This window comes from Triticum dicoccoides, chromosome 5B, assembly GCF_002162155.2.
Source record: "Triticum dicoccoides isolate Atlit2015 ecotype Zavitan chromosome 5B, WEW_v2.0, whole genome shotgun sequence".
Taxonomy (NCBI): Eukaryota; Viridiplantae; Streptophyta; class Magnoliopsida; order Poales; family Poaceae; genus Triticum; species Triticum dicoccoides.
The window spans coordinates 657291868-657308270 of record NC_041389.1 but is presented as its reverse complement, the minus strand read 5'-3'; the positions used below and the strand labels follow the sequence as shown (position 1 = coordinate 657308270).

The following is a 16403-nucleotide window of genomic DNA, read 5'->3' as shown; positions in this document are numbered from 1 at the left end:
TACGGAAGGAAGCAAAAAATATCAAAATGAGAAAATAAAGCGGCAATCATACTCAGCCAACCACAAAGAGCCAAGAATTACGTGGGCAAATCGGCGACTGCATGCAGACCACGCATGCGAGCCAATGGAAACACGCGCACATGCTGCCAATACCAAACTGAAGTAGAATTCTCAGGGTTAATCGCTAGCTGCACATGGATGTGTACCACGCCAGGTCCCCCAGTAAAGCACGTGGCATGCACCGGTTGGCTCGATTTTCACTGATAAGAAAAACTCAGAAAAACAGGGTAAACTAAACCTAGCCAGGTTTAGTATATGTAGAATAATAACTTATGTGGGGTTGGGATGCTGCTGGCACCACATACAGAGACGCATTCATCCAGAGGCAGCTCAAGCGTGTTCTCAAGGTGCCGTTGACTTGATAGGCCGATGCCAAATCCCCTTCCCCTTCACTAGACAGGTAAATCTGAAGCTCAATCGCCTTCACTAGGCAGCAGCCTGGCCTGTCCAGGTGGTAATTCTCAGTTTCTTTTCACTGAATGGGTCCCAAATTGCAGATCGTGTTCTCGCCAGCTTCAATCTGAGAAGCTGCTGCTGCTGCTGCTGCTAGCGTCTGCGGATTATCACTAATTGGTCGCAGCTCTCTTGCAGCTAGACTGCGCTGTCAAGCGGCACGGCTCGGAGAGAGTTTGAGTCGCAGCAGTAAACTCAACAAAGGGAGCCAAACTTAGCAGTAAAGGCAGCAGTAATCGATATCAATATTAATTAGCTACCCGGGTAATTGGGGATCTTGGTCTAGTAGGCTCACACTACATGCAGTATATAATCAGTTTGCTCTTGTTTTCAGGTTAATTGCTTACTGACTGCAAATGGAACGCAAAGCCAGTACTGCACGAAGTGACCTAGAGCAGATGTTAGCCGATGAAACCGCAGAGCCCAAGGCCCTGCCATTATCACTTTTACAGGACATTACAGGTGATTTCTGTGATGACCAACAGATTGGAAGCGGTGGATTTGCAGTCGTTTATAAGGTATAGTACATTGCAATCCTAAGCATGCTTGATTTGGCAACTCGAAATCAAACCGATGATATGCTAACAGGGCCTGCATGCTCCAAAAGCAGGGAATAATTGGCAATAGGGCGGTCGCCGTGAAGAGGCTGTCCAACGCTTTAATGGATGAAACGGAATTTCATCGAGAGGTTCAATGCCTCATGCGGGTCAAGCACAAAAATGTAGTAAGATTTTTAGGATATTGCGCTGACAGGCAAGGAAGTATGGAAGAATTTGACAAGAAACTTGTCATGATAGATGTTCATGAAAGATTGCTTTGCTTCGAATATATACCAAATGGCAGTCTTGATAAGTATATCATGGGTACGACCATGTGGCCTCTAACTTTTCTCTTTATTTTTCTCATTTACTACAAATTGCTTAATGTGTCATATAACATCTACTTCCTCCGTTCCTAAATGTAGGTCTTTTTAGAGATTCCACTACGGACTACATACGGAGCAAAATGAGTAAATCTACACTCTAAAATATGTCTATATACATCCCTATGTAGTTTGTAGTGCAATCTCTACAAAGACTTATATTTAGGAACGGAGGGAGTAGTTTCCAAAAGTCATGACATCAAATTGTAAACCCGGTTTCTCCTCTTCCCTTTATAGATGCAAGTCGTGAGTGGGGAACGTGCTATAAAATCATTAAAGGGATTTGTGAGGGTCTACAGTACCTTCATGAGAATCATATTGTCCATTTGGATCTGAAACCAGCCAATATACTGCTTGATGATAACATGGCACCAAAAATAACTGATTTTGGTCTGTCGAGATGCTTCGACGAAAATCAAAGTCGGGATATTACCAAAACTATTTTGGGGACAATGTAAGCCAGATGACTTCTCTTTAAATTAAACTCAGTGTTTCAGGCTATTTTGTTAAAACTGCACTCTCTTTCTGCATTACTTAGTCAAAACTTTGTATTTTCATATAGGGGATATTTGGCGCCAGAACATCGCGAAGGTGGTGTGATTGCACACAGCGCTGACTTGTATAGTCTTGGTGTTATCATCATTGAAATACTGACTGGGCAGAAGGGGTATCAAGCTACCGACGATGTAAGAACAACATATGTCATTGTTCGAAAGATAAAAGTTCAATTTCCTTTTAGCCTAAGAAGGGTTGACTTTTAAATAGTTGTCCAGCTCATACTTTGCAAATTTGTGATGCAGACACAAATATACTCACGTATCTTATCATTTGCGAGAAGGATTCTACATTTTATTTCTACTTGTTTTGATCAAACATGAAAATGCAATGTATATGGTGATAGATCTGACTTGAATCTATTGGGACACAATCTTCTTTTATAGAAATTTGTTGTTAGTTTGATGCTTAAATTATGTGGTCGGTAATTTTCATCTATAAAAATATGTTGCTGGTTCAATGTGTAGACCATAACACACCAATGTAATTTTGTAGGTAATTGAAAGTTGGAGTGATAGGTTGGAGGGATCCCAACGAGATACGCTATGCAAACAAATACGAGTATGCTACGAGACAGCTTTAGAGTGCAGAGACTTCGATCCAAAGAAAAGGCCAACTAGTGCACTAACTATAGTTGATAGACTTCATGAAATGGAAACTATCCAGGTATATCAACATGCAAATTTATATATTGCTCCTTTTAATTCTGTGTCGCTACAGATAACACTTAGATTCTTGGGTTGGAATCATTTGATCTGCTAAATTACTAGCTTTGGTGCTTGATGATTAGTGGCATGAGTCCCATAACTCTAGGTTCTTTAGTCACATTGACTCACACATCCCTCTTTCGACACTATAACCTTCTTTTAACATACTATCTCTGGATCATAATGTTAGTTTTAGAAAAAAAATCAATCAAACATTTTTAAGTTCAACCATCAACATATTAATAATTAGTAATAAAGATAACACCAATTTAATATAAATAAACCTATTATGAGATATATTTTCAAAAAAAATTATATAAAAGAAAAGAGTCCCTTCATTTGAAGATACAGTTGGGTTTTAGATATTCTTTTATAGCCTCCAATGTTTAACTTTGGCCATCACTTTACCTCTGCTATGAATATGCAACTTAAATAGTTGTATATCATTATATTATTCGCCACGAAAAATATAGTGATCAAAATCAGAAAAAATTGGCATCATGCTTTCTAGAAAGTCATGTAGTGTTGAACAGTGGATGTAATTTTAACGCAATTCAGTTTGAACAGTGTGTCAATATCATAAATTTATTATAATTTGAATCAGTGAGCCCTACTTTTCTTAAATAAAAATAAAATAAATAAATCAAAGCTAATTTTAGAAATTTTATTGTAGGCTATATATGCATTTTGTATTCATTCAATGTTGAAGAGATCCTCCTTGCAATAATTACAAAAATATTACATTGTCAACTTTCAAATAAATTGTCGGAATTACTCATTTTAGGTATATATTGTTATTTTTCATCATTTCTTTTTGGATTTTGTTGCTACCCCTATTCAAAAAGAAAAAAAATCTTACTTAAGTAAAATTAAACTCGTAGTGATTTTTTTTACCCGCAAAAAAAACAATGACGAGAAAATGCTAGAAACTCAACAAGGTAATCAGAGCGCAACCAGCCCGAGAATGATTTGGGTCGCAGTCACATAGCCCAACAAGCCGAGAGCGGTGGTCAGCATGAATCATGAAGCATGTGTTGGTCTCATTTTCTCAAAAAAAGAAAATGTGATGGGCTCATGGGCAGTCAGAATAGTAACTGAATGAAAAAAAAATATTATGGATCAAACCGTCATTAGGATCAAAGTGCATATATATTATGGAGTTGAATCCCCTCCAAAAAATATTATGGAGTTGAAAATTTTCATGTAGTATAAAAAATTGTTCATTCATTTTTCAAAAAAAATTATATTTATTTATTTAAACAAAAACATAGAAAAAATAAAACAAAAATACAAATAGAAAGCCAAAACCCCCCCAAAAAATCAGAAACAAGGGTTGAAATAACCCTCACGCATCTCTAAATTTTATCTCTCTCTCTCTTTTGTGTTATACTCCTATATGCCATACAACATACAAACTTGAAATTTGCAGGTAAAAAACACATTCAAACTACGTGCTTTTTCATCATCGGTGAAGAAGCTCCGCAAGGGCGCCATTGGCATCTTGGAGGTGGACATCCTCAGCGCGCAAGGCCTGGTGAGCATGAAGGATAAAGAAGGTGGGCTCACCGACCCTTACTGCGTCGTCAAGTACGGCGAGAAGTGGGTGCGCACAGGCACGTTGTTCGCCACGGCGGTGCCGCAGTGGAACGAGCAGTACACCTGGAACGTGCTGGACCTCAACACCGTCGTCACCGTCGCTGTTTTCGACGACTGCCATCTCTCCTCATCCCACGGCGGTGATGACCAGCAGATGGGCAAGGTGCGCATCCGCCTTGCCACCCTCGAGACCAACCGCATGTACACCCAACACTACCCGCTCATGGTGCTCACCCCGACGGGGCTGAAGAAGACCGGGGAACTCCAGCTTGCCGTCCGCTTCGCCTGCAGGTCGTGGGCCAAAATGCTGGCCACGTACGGCAAACCGCTGCCTCCCAGGATACACATACACCACACCGACCCAATCACGATGCCGCAGGTAGACCCCCTCTGGTTGCAGGCGGAGGCGGTGCAGAGGGTGGTCACGCGGCTGGCCAGGGCGGAGCCACCACTGCGGAGGGAGGTGGTGGAGTACATGCTCGACGTAGACTCGCAAATGTTCAGCCTGCGTCGTAGCCAGTGCTACTTCCAACGCATCGCCTCCCTCTACTCCGGCGCCATCGCCGTCGCCAAATGGTTCGACGACATTTGCGAGTGGAAGAACCCACTGTCAACGATTCTGGTCCACGTGCTGTTCCTGTACCTGGTGTGCTACCCGCAGCTGATCCTGCCGATGGCGTTCGTGTTCATGATCATGATCGGGGTGTGGAACTACCCGCGGCGGCCGCGGAATCCGCCGCATATAGACACGGTGCTGTCGTACGCAGATCAGGCGCAACCCGACGAGCTGGAAGAGGAGTTCGACACGTTCTCGACGTCCACGCCGGATGACATCGTGAAGCTGAGATACGACCGTCTGCGGAGCGTCGCGGGCAGGTTGCAAAGGGAGCTCGGCGACCTGGCTATGCACGCGGAGCGCGCGCAGTCGCTGCTTAGCTGGAGAGACCACAGGGTAACGCCCATCTTCATCATGCTCTCCCTGGTAGTCGCCGTCGTGCTGTACTGGACGCCGTTCAAGGTGGTGGTCATGGTGATGGGGCTGTATTTCCTCCTGCCCTCGCGGTTCCGGTCAAGCAGGAGGAGGACCAGCATGGTCTTCAACTTGTACAGTCGTCTGCCCTCCAAGGATGACTCGATGCTATAAGGTTGATGCATGTACTATTTGTTCTTTTTCCTGTCTTTCTTTAATATATATCATTTTTCCTATGTTCGCTATGGTTGATTATTATGATTTTTTTTTATGAATCGGTTGATTATTATGTTATCTGCTTGAGCTCTTTTACGGTGATTGGCGTACTACTTCGAGTACTTGCCCCTTTGATTTTTATTAGCCGTCCGATTTGGTGAGGGATTAAAAACGAATAAATCTAATTAGTTTAATCCGAGAAGGGCATAATGGTGTAGGGTAAACTATTATGGTTTCAACCGATCACGTCCACGACCAGAACCACGTCTAGTCGATCCAGGAGGTCAAGTCCTCGTTCTCGTCCCCTTCCTTCTGTCCGACGAGCCCGGCGAGAGGAACCAATTCACCGTTGGCGGCGGCGGCCTCCTCCTCCTCCTCATCCCCTTCATTATAAAAGACGTGCCCGGCGGAAAGAAGAAGAAGAAGAAGGTGTCACATCTGCGGCGGCAGTGTCGGCGGCGGCGCTATAGGAACTCGCCCCCGCCGATCCCATCGCTTCCGGACTTGCATCCTAAGGTATGAATCGCCCGAATCTCAACTTACTTGGATTTGTAGCCTGCACTTCCTAATTAGATTTGTTTAGTCATCATCGATTTAGGTTTCCCTAGTGCATGCAATTGAATTTACATTTTTTCATCATCCATGGCCACTTCACTAGTTTATGGGGGACCCATAACATGATCGCTTGCCATAACATGTACAAGGAGCAAAATTTAAAATTCCACACAAGAATTCGTACTGGGTTTTGCATGCATTTTTGTTTGTCGTTTCAGATTTTTATTCATCTGAATGGTGATGCAGGAAGACATGGCGGATGTAAGTCATGAGTCAATGCTAGAGTACTATCATATTGCCAACAAGATGTTTAATAGTGAGGATGAAGGTTATAGATTCTATAACAAATATGGTCTTGAGAAAGGTTTTAGTGTCCGGAGAAGCTATGTCGAGTGGGATGGATCCAACTGCCATATAACTTGAAGGAAATTTGTGTGTAGTCGTGAAGGGGTTCGTGAAGAGAAGCACATGAAGAGGAAGATGGAAGATAGAAAGAGGAGGCCACGGAGTATAACTCGTGTAGGGTGTAAAGCTAACTTTGTGATTGCAAGACAGGAGGAAACATGTACATGCGGTACATAGTGAGTAACAAAACAAGTACATGAGAAAATCACAACATTACTGACATCCCTAGGTTTGAAATTTTGCAACAACAAATTGTGCCTAAGATGTAAGTTGCCTTATTTCATGATTTGTTATACTACCATCAATGGCATAAACATTGACAATCATATTGATGCTTATTTGACATATATCATCATTACTATAATGCGGATTTTACTTATATGGTATGCATTAGTATATACATGCATTACCTGAAATTGCACAAGTGAAATTGCACTATTGAAATATTTCAGTGTCTTCTTGTCTCCATTGAAATTGCAGTACTGAAATATTTCAGTGTCTACCATTGTGTACTAAAATTGCACTACTGAAATATTTCAATGTCTACCTGTCTCTACTGGAACTGCAGAACTGAAATATTTCAGAGTGTACCAGTGAGTACTGAAATTGCACTAGTGAAATATTTCAGTGTGTACTGAAACTGCACCAGTGAAATATTTCAATGTCTATCTGTCTCTGCTAAAACTGCGGTACTGAAATATTTCAATGTCTACCAGACTGTACTGAAATTCAACTACGGAAATATTTCAATTTCTACCAGTGTTTACTGAAAATGAAGTACTGAAATATTTCAGTGTCTACAACTATCTATTGAACTTGCAGTACTGAAATAATTCAGTGTCTACCCAGAGTCTACCACCGTAAAACTGTGTACTGAACTTGTGTACTGAACTTGCATTACTGAAATGTAATTAATTTTTTCCAACTAACAAAGTTTCCATGCCATCCAGAGGCTATGGATTGAAGTAGACACGTAGCAAGAACATATTGCAGAGAATCAAATTAACAAAGTGGCAAGTAATGATTTAAAAATCCAGAATCTTACCCTGAACATGGCTACCGCCACCGTTCAGATAAGGAGAGCGGCGAGGGAAGCATGGAGAACAGCGGGGAAGCGACGTCGTGACAACTTTTCTCGTCCTCCTACGGTTCGGAATCTCCGTTGACTCGGTTGGTGGCTGCACAATCACCAGCGGCACCTCATACAGAGTGGCTTCCTGATCCTCTGGATGCTCTACCCTGGATCTGTACGCCCACCAGCTCCACCTAACCCACTTCTTGGGCGAATCTGTCTACTCCATCGCCCAGAGGAGGACCTCGATGAACGCCACCGGTACTGCGGGCGGGGGCCAGAGCGCCAACCTATCACTCTTCTTCATACAATCAATCATGGCCTGCACCGTCCAGGACATCTGCCGCTTGTTGTCAAACCACGAACAGATCTTCCTCATACTGTCCATCTTGACCTCGTCGCCGCCAGCAATCTGCATTATCTTCTCCTCCATCAGCGTGGCAAAGTCGGCCTTATCACCGCCGGCGATCTGCTCGATCTTCTGGTCCATGAAGGTTCCGGCTTGGTTGGGAGAGGGGGTGGTTGTGGAAGAGGAGACAAGCAAAGTTGTGGCGGCGAGAAGGAGGAGATGGATGCGGTGGATCCAGAATGCAGGAGAGGAAGGAGATGGCATCGGTTGTCTAATGGCGATTGAAGAGGAGAGGGCCCTGGCGGCGGTAGCGCTTGTCTAATGGCGATGGAAGAGGAGAGGGCCCTGGCAGCGATTCTCCATTGGATGAGAAGGGCGGCGGGGTAAAATTTTCCTATGACTAAAATGCCCCTAGATTAAAATGTGTCCCCACATTGTCATTAGTACCGGCCCACAAGTATTAGTACATTCGAATACTTTCATCCCAATACTACCTAGTACTACATATGTGCGTGCTTGCATGAATGGGCATTCATACAAGAATATAAAAGCACACTCATTTTGTGCTCTGATTTTTCTTTCAGTAATGATGTATCACTAATGACTTAATGATACGTCCATTTTGCATCATGCTTTTTATATCAATATTTATTGCATTATGGGCTATTATTACACATTATATCTCAATACTTATGGCTATTCTCTCTTATTTTACAAGGTTTACCATGAAGAGGGGGAATGACGGCAGCTGGAATTCTGGCTGGAGAAGGAGCAAACATTGGAAACCTATTCTGCACTGCTCCAAAAATCCTGAAACTCCACGAAACCTATTTTTGGAATTAATAAGAATTATTGAGCACAAGAAATACACCAGGGGGCCCACACCTTGTCCAGGAGGGTGGGGGCGCGCCCCCTATCTCCTGGCCCCCCTGGTGTCCATCCGGTGTCCATCTTCTGCTATATGAGGGCTTTTAACCTGGAAAAAATCGCGGGCAAGCTTACGGGACGAAACTCCGCCGCCACGAGGTGCAACCTTGGCGGAACCAATCTAGAGCTCCGGCAGAGCTGTTCTGCCGGGGACACTTCCCTCCGGGAGGGGTAAATCATCACCAACGTCATCACCAACGACCCTCTCATTGGGAGGGGGTCAATCTCCATCAACATCTTCACCAGCACCATCTCCTCTCAAAACCCTAGTTCATCTCTTGTATCCAATCTTGTATCAAAACCACAAATTGGTACCTGTGGGTTGCTAGTAGTGTTGATTATTCCTTGTAGTTGATGCTAATTGGTTTACTTGGTGGAAGATCATAAGTTCAGATCCTTAATGCATATTATTACCCCTCTGATTATGAACATGAATATGCTTTGTGAGTAGTTACATTTGTTCTTGAGGACATGGATGAAGTCTTGCTATTAGTAGTCATGTGAATTTGGTATTCGTTCGATATTTTGATGAGATGTATGTTGTCTTTTCCTCTAGTGGTGTTATGTGAACGTTGACTACATGACACTTCACCATTATTTGGGCCTAGAGGAAGGCATAGGTAAGTAATAAGTAGATGATGGGTTGCTAGAGTGACAGAAGCTTAAACCCTAGTTTATGCGTTGCTTCGTTAGGGGCTGATTTGGATCCATATGTTTAATGTTGTGGTTAGGTTTACCTTAATACTTCTTTTGTAGTTGCGGACACTTGCAATAGGGGTTAATCATAAGTGGGATGCTTGTCCAAGTAAGGGAAGTACCCAAGCACCGGTCCACCCACATATCAAATTATCAAAGTACCGAACGTGAATCATATGAATGTGATGAAAACTGGCTTGACGATAATTCCCATGTGTCCTCGGGAGCTCCTTTCTCATTATTAGAAATTTTCCAGGCTTATCCTTTGCTACATAAAGGATTGGGCCACCTTGCTGCACTTTATTTACTTTATTTACTTGTTACTCATTACTATTTATCTTATCACAAAACTATCTATTACCTATAATTTCAGTGCTTGCAGAGAAAACCTTACTGAAAACCGCTTATCATTTCCTTCTGCTCCTCGTTGGGTTCGACACTCTTACTTATCAAAAGGACTACGATAGATCCCCCACACTTGTGGGTCATCAAGACTCTTTTCTGGCGCCGTTTCCGGGGAGTGTAGCGCTTTTGGTGAGTGGAACTTGGTAAGGAAACATTTATATAGTGTGCTGAAATTTTTTGTTACTTGTCACTATGGAAACTAATCCTTTGAGGGGCTTGTTCGGGGTATCTTCACCCCGACCAGAAGAGCAAAGAGTTGCTCCTCAACCTACTTAACTTTATGAAAATATTTACTTTGAGATTCCTTCGGGTATGATAGAGAAACTGCTAGCTAATCCATTTGCAGGAGATGGAACATTGCACCCCGATTTACACCTTATCTTTGTGGATGAAGTTTGTGGATTATATAAGCTTCCAGGTATTCCCGATGATGTTGTCAAAAGGAAGGTCTTCCCTTTATCTTTGAAGGGAGATGCATTGACATGGTATAGGCTATGTGATGATACGAGATCTTGGAATTATAAATGATTGAAGTTGGAATTTCACCAGAAGTTCTATCCTATGCATCTTGTTCATCGTGATCGTAATTACATATATAATTTCTGGCCTCGCGAAGGAGAAAGCATCTCTCAAGCTTGGGGGAGGCTTAAATCAATGTTATATTCATGCCCCAATCATGAGCTCTCCCGGGAAATGATTATTCAAAAAATTTATGCTCGGCTTTCTCTTAATAATCGCAACCTTCTCGATACTTCATGTGCTAATTCTTATATGCTGAAGACTATTGATTTCAAATGGGACTTATTGGAAAGAATTAAACACAACTCTGAAGATTGGGGTTTCGACGATGGTAAGGAGTCAGGTATGACACCTAAGTTCGATTGTGTTAAATCTTTTATGGATACCGATGATTTTCGTGGATTTAGCGTTAAGTATGGATTTGACTCTGAGATAGTAGCTTCTTTCTGTGAATCTTTTGCTACTCATGTTGATCTCCCTAAAGAGAAGTGGTTTAAATATAATCCTCCTGTTGAAGTGAAAGTAGTTACACCTATTACAGTTGAAGAAAAGACTATCACCTATAGTGATCCTATTGTTCCTACTACTTTTGTTGAGAAACCTCCTTTTCCTGTTAGGATAAAGGATCATGCTAAAACTTCGAATGTTGTTCGTAAGAGTAATACTAGGACTTATACACCTCCTGAGCAAATCAATGTTGAACCTAGTATTGCTATGGTTAAAGATCTCTTGGATGATGATTTAGATGGGCATGTTATTTATTTCTGTGATGAAACTGCTAATATTGCTAGACCAGATACTAAGATACATAGACCTATCGTAGGCATGCATATTATTTATGTTAAAATAGGAGATCATTGTTATCATGGTTTATGTGATATGGGTGCTAGTGCTAGTGCGATACCTTATGATTTATATAAAGAAATTATGCACGACATTGCACCCGTTGAATTAGAAGACATTGATGTTACTATTAAGCTTGCTAATAGGGATACTATTAAACCAGTTGGGATAGTTCGAGATGTTGAAGTCTTGTGTGGGAAGGTTAAATACCCTGCTGATTTTCTTGTTCTTGGTTCCCCACAAGATGATTTTTGTCCCATTATTTTTGGTAGACCCTTCTTGAATACAGCTAGTGCTAAGATTGATTGTGAAAAAGATACTGTCACCATTGGCTTAGATGGTATATCTCATGAGTTTAATTTTGCTAAGTTTCATAGACAACCTCGTGATAGGGAACCACCTAGTAAGGATGAGATTATTGGTCTTGCTTCCATTGTTGTGCCTCCTACTGATCCGTTAGAACAATATTTGCTAAACCATGAAAATGATATGTTTATGAAGGAAAGAAGGGAAATATATGAAGTGTTCCTTAAACAGGAACTTGTGCTGAAACATAATCTTCCTGTTGAAATTCTTGGGGACCCCCCTCCACCCAAGGGTGATCCTGTGTTTGAACTCAAACCATTACCTGATAATCTTAAGTATGCTTATCTTGATGAAAAGAAAATATATCCTGTTATTATTAGTGCTAACCTTTCAGAGCAAGAAGAAGAAAGATTATTGAAAACTCTGAAGAAGCATCGAGCTGCTATTGGATATACTCTGGATGATCTTAAAGGTGTTAGTCCCACGTTATGCCAACACAAAATTAAATTGGAGGACGATGCCAAACCAGTTAGAGATCCTCAACGACGACTAAATCCCAAGATGAAAGAAGTGGTAAGAAAGGAGATACTAAAGCTCCTTGAGGCAGGTATAATTTATCCCGTTGCTAATAGTGATTGGGTAAGCCATGTCCATTGTGTTCCTAAAAAGGGATGTATTACCGTTGTTCCTAATGATAAAGATGAATTGATCCCGCAAAGAATTATTACAGGCTATAGGATGGTAATTGATTTCCGTAAACTAAATAAGGCTACTAAGAAAGATCATTACCCTTTACCTTTTATTGATCAAATGCTAGAAATACTATCCAAACACACCCATTTCTGCTTTCTAGATGGTTATTCTGGTTTCTCTCAAATACCTGTGTCAGCGGGGGATCAATCAAAAACTACTTTTACTTGCCCTTTCGGTACTTTTGCTTATAGACGTATGCCTTTTCGTTTATGTAATGCACCTGCTACCTTTCAAAGATGCATGATGGCTATATTTTCTGATTTTTGTGAAAAGATTTGTGAGGTATTCATGGATGAATTCTCCGTTTATGGATCCTCTTTTGATGATTGTTTGAGCAACCTTGATCGAGTTTTGCAGAGATGCGAAGACACTAGTCTCGTCCTGAATTGGGAAAAGTGTCACTTTATGCTTAATGAAGGCATTGTCTTGGGGCACAAGATTTTCGAGAGAGGTATTAAAGTTGATAAAGCTAAAGTTGATGCTATTGAAAAGATGCCATGTCCCAAGGACATAAAAGGTATAAGAAGTTTCCTTGGTCATGCCGGTTTTTATAGGAAGTTCATTAAGGACTTTTCTAAAGTCTCTAGGCCTCTGACTAATTTATTGCAAAAAGATATTCTTTTTGTCTTTGATGATGATTGTGTAGAAGCATTTGAAATACTTAAGAAAGCTTTGATCACTGCACCTATTGTTCAGCCACCTGATTGGAATGTACCTTTTGAAATTATGTGTGATGCTAGTGATTATGCTGTAGGTGTTGTTCTAGGGCAAAGAGTTGATAAGAAATTGAATGTTATCCAGTATGCTAGTAAGACTCTTGATACCGCCCAGAGAAATTATGCTACTACTGAAAAAGAATTCTTAGCAGTTGTGTTTGCATGTGATAAGTTTAGACCTTATATTGTTGATTCCAAAGTTACTATTCACACTGATCATGCTGTTATTAAATATCTTATGGAAAAGAAAGATGCTAAGCCTTGGCTCATTAGATGGGTTCTCTTGCTCCAAGAATTTGATTTGCATATTATTGATAGAAAGGGAGCTGAGAACCTCGTTGCAGACAACTTGTCTAGGTTAGAGAATGTTCTTGATGACCCACTGCCTATTGATGATAGCTTTCCTGATGAACAATTAGCGGTCGTTAATGCTTCTCGTACTGCTCCTTGGTATACCGCCTAGTTTCACATACCAGCAAAAGAAAAAAATCTTTTATGATTTAAGACATTACTTTTGGGATGATCCACACCTTTATAAAGAAGGAGTAGATGGTGTTATTAGACGTTGTGTGCCTGAGCATGAACATGAACAGATCCTATGCAAGTGTCACTCTGAATCCTATGGAGGGTGAGGGAGTCCTGGATTAGGGGGTATCCGGACAGCCGGACTGTATACAACGTCCGGACTATTGAACCGTGAATATACAAGACTCAAGAATCCGGCCCGTGTCCAGATGGGACTCTCCTTTGCGTGGAAGACAAGCTTGGCGATCCGGATATTATATTTCCTTCCTTGTAACGGACTCCGTGTAAACCCTAGCCCTCTTCGGTGTCCATATAAACTGGAGAGGTTGGTCCTTAGAAGGCCGATCACAATTACAATCATACGATCATAGGCTAGCTTCTAGGGTTTAGCCTCTACGATCTCGTGGTAGATCTACTCTTGTACTACTCATATCTTCAATATTAATCAAGCAGGAAGTAGGGTTTTACCTCCATCGAGAGGGCCCGAACCTGGGTAAACATTGTGTCCCTTGCTTCCTGTTACCATCAGCCTAAGACGCACAGATCGGGACCCCCTACCCGAGATCCGCCGGTTTTGACACCGACATTGGTGCTTTCATTGAGAGTTCCTATGTGTCATCACTTCGAGGCTTGATGACGCCTTCAATCGTTAACAACACGGTCCGGGGCGAGACTTTTCTCCCCGGACAGATCTTTGTGATTGGCGGCTTTGCACTGCGGGCCAATTCGCTTGGCCATCTGGAGCAGATCGATAGCTATGTCCCCGGCCACTAGGTCAGGTTCGGAAACCTGAACTATACGACCGATATCCACGGAGACTTGATCTTCGACGGAATCCGGTATGTGCCAGGAGTGCCGGACATTCGCGACAAGCACAGCCTAGACCTGCTGTCGAACAATGCTCGGGATATCACCCCTGCAGTGGCGCCGGACCTAAATCCGGAGCAGACTGCATGGCCCAAGGACGGGTGGATGGACCCCGCTCCGCAAGCCACACACTCATCGGCGGTAGAGCCGAACCCATGCCTCACCCCTAGGGACGCCTGTGATTCCGGACCCCTGGACTCGTATCCGGTTGTAGGTTCCAGTCCGCGCGCTCCCGAGCCCGCCGAGCCTGGCTGGGCTCCGGTTATGGAGTTCACCGCTGCGGATATCTTCCAGCACTCGCCCTTTGGCGACATGCTGAACTCGTTAAAGGCTCTCTCTTTGTTAGGAGGCTCTCGGCCGAACTATGCCCGGCTCGGGTGGGAAGCTAGTGACGAAGGAATTCATTTCCCACCCACCACCCACTTCATAGCCACGGTCGATGATTTGACCGACGTGCTTGACTTCGACTCCGAAGACATCGACGGTCTGGACGACGATGTAGGAGAAGAACAGGAGCCGCCACCCATGGGGCGGTGGACAGCCACCTCTTCACATGACATATATATGGTGGACACTCCAAAAGAAACCAATGGCGATGACGCAATGGAGGATAACCCCTCCAAGAAGAAAGCAAAGCATGGGCGTCGCCAGCGCCGCTCCAAGCCCCGCCACGGCAATACCGGCACTGGAGACGAAAACAATCCGGACGGTGCTGAAGATGAATACAACCCCGATCAGCCCGCCTTCGAGCAGGCCGAGCAGGAAGATGGGTAGGACAACCCAGATGAACAGGCGACGGACGGGTATCCGGAGGAGGACAAGTACATGCCCCCCTTCAAAGACGAGATTAGCCTCAATGACGACGAGTTCGGTGTGCCTGAGGACCCCGCGGAGCAGGAGCGCTTGAAGCACCGGCTTATTGCCACTGCGAGGAGCCTGAAGAAGAAGCAGCAACAGCTTCAAGCTGATCAAGACCTGCTCACAGACAGATGGACAGAAGTCCTGGCAGCCGAGGAATATGGACTCAAGCGCCACACGGCTGACCGGCCGCCTCGAGGTCGGGATAGAACGGCATATCAGCCCGAATACCAGCCCGCACCCCCGCACCAGTTTACTACGGCCCGGGGCAATACTCAGGACCTGCGTGATAGATTGGATAACACCGCAGGACAACCAAGATCGATCTACGGATCATGGGGGCGCGCTGCAGCACATGACGATGACCGTCATACCGGATACACTAACAGTACATCCGGCCGGGCCGAACACAACCAGCCAGACTTAGCGGACTGCGTCGCGACATAGCCCGGCACAGAGGCGCCGCACACCCCCTCTGCTTCACCGATGAAGTGATGGATCATGAATTCCCAGAAGGGTTCAAACCCGTAAACATCGAATCCTATGATGGCACAACAGACCCCGCGCTATGGATTGAAGATTTCCTTCTCCACATCCACATGGCCCGCGGAGACGATCTACACGCCATCAAGTATCTTCCCTTTAAGCTCAAAGGACTCGTCCGGCACTGGCTAAACAGCCCGCCCGCAAATTCCATTGGCAGTTGGGAAAACCTGGAAGACGCATTCCTTGACAACTTCCAAGAAACATATGTGCGACCTCGGGACGCCGATGACTTGAGTCACATTACTCAACAGCCCGGAGAATCAGCCAGGAAATTCTGGACTCGGTTCCTAACTAAAAAGAACCAAATAGTTGACTGTCCGGACGCCGAAGCCTTGGCGGCCTTCAAGCATAATATCCGCGACGAGTGGCTCGCCCGACACCTCAGCCAGGAGAAACCCAAGTCCATGGCAGCTCTCACGACACTAGTGACCCACTTTTGCGCGGGCGAGGATAGTTGGTTGGATCGTAGCAGCACTACGCCACATTCTGGCACTTCAGACGTTCGTGACAATAATGGCAAGCTACGGCGCAACAAACACAAGCGACGGAACAATGGCAACAACACCGAAGACATGGCAGTCA

At 43.7% G+C, this 16403-nt stretch overlaps 1 protein-coding gene across 2 annotated transcripts; it reads left to right on the top strand.

Moving 5' to 3' along the window:
* The first annotated feature begins 364 nt into the window (after positions 1–364).
* On the top strand, positions 365–5535 carry LOC119312390 (FT-interacting protein 7-like). 2 transcript variants are annotated; one of them, XM_037588124.1, is made up of 8 exons: positions 365–460; positions 558–777; positions 848–1031; positions 1124–1376; positions 1673–1889; positions 1998–2121; positions 2486–2656; positions 4127–5535. In XM_037588124.1, exons 3-8 carry the CDS (start codon positions 870–872, stop codon positions 5435–5437), a joined length of 2238 nt encoding a protein of 745 aa, XP_037444021.1. In that variant the 5' UTR covers positions 365–460; positions 558–777; positions 848–869; the 3' UTR covers positions 5438–5535. The 2 variants fall into 2 exon arrangements, with proteins under 2 accessions (XP_037444021.1, XP_037444022.1); XM_037588125.1 differs by lacking the exons at positions 365–460; positions 558–777 and having other exon boundaries at positions 935–1031; positions 1141–1376.
* Positions 5536–16403: the final 10868 nt, after the last annotated feature.

What these genes read in the sequence shown, in the direction of transcription:
- LOC119312390 (XM_037588124.1), top strand. Translation starts at nt 870, where the DNA reads ATGGAACGCAAAGCCAGTACTGCACGAAGTGACCTAGAGCAGATGTTA. An exon ending in TCTTGATAAGTATATCATGG is followed by an intron (nt 1,377 to 1,672) that starts GTACGACCATGT and finishes TTCCCTTTATAG; the next exon opens with ATGCAAGTCGTGAGTGGGGA. An exon ending in ATGAAATGGAAACTATCCAG is followed by an intron (nt 2,657 to 4,126) that starts GTATATCAACAT and finishes TGAAATTTGCAG; the next exon opens with GTAAAAAACACATTCAAACT.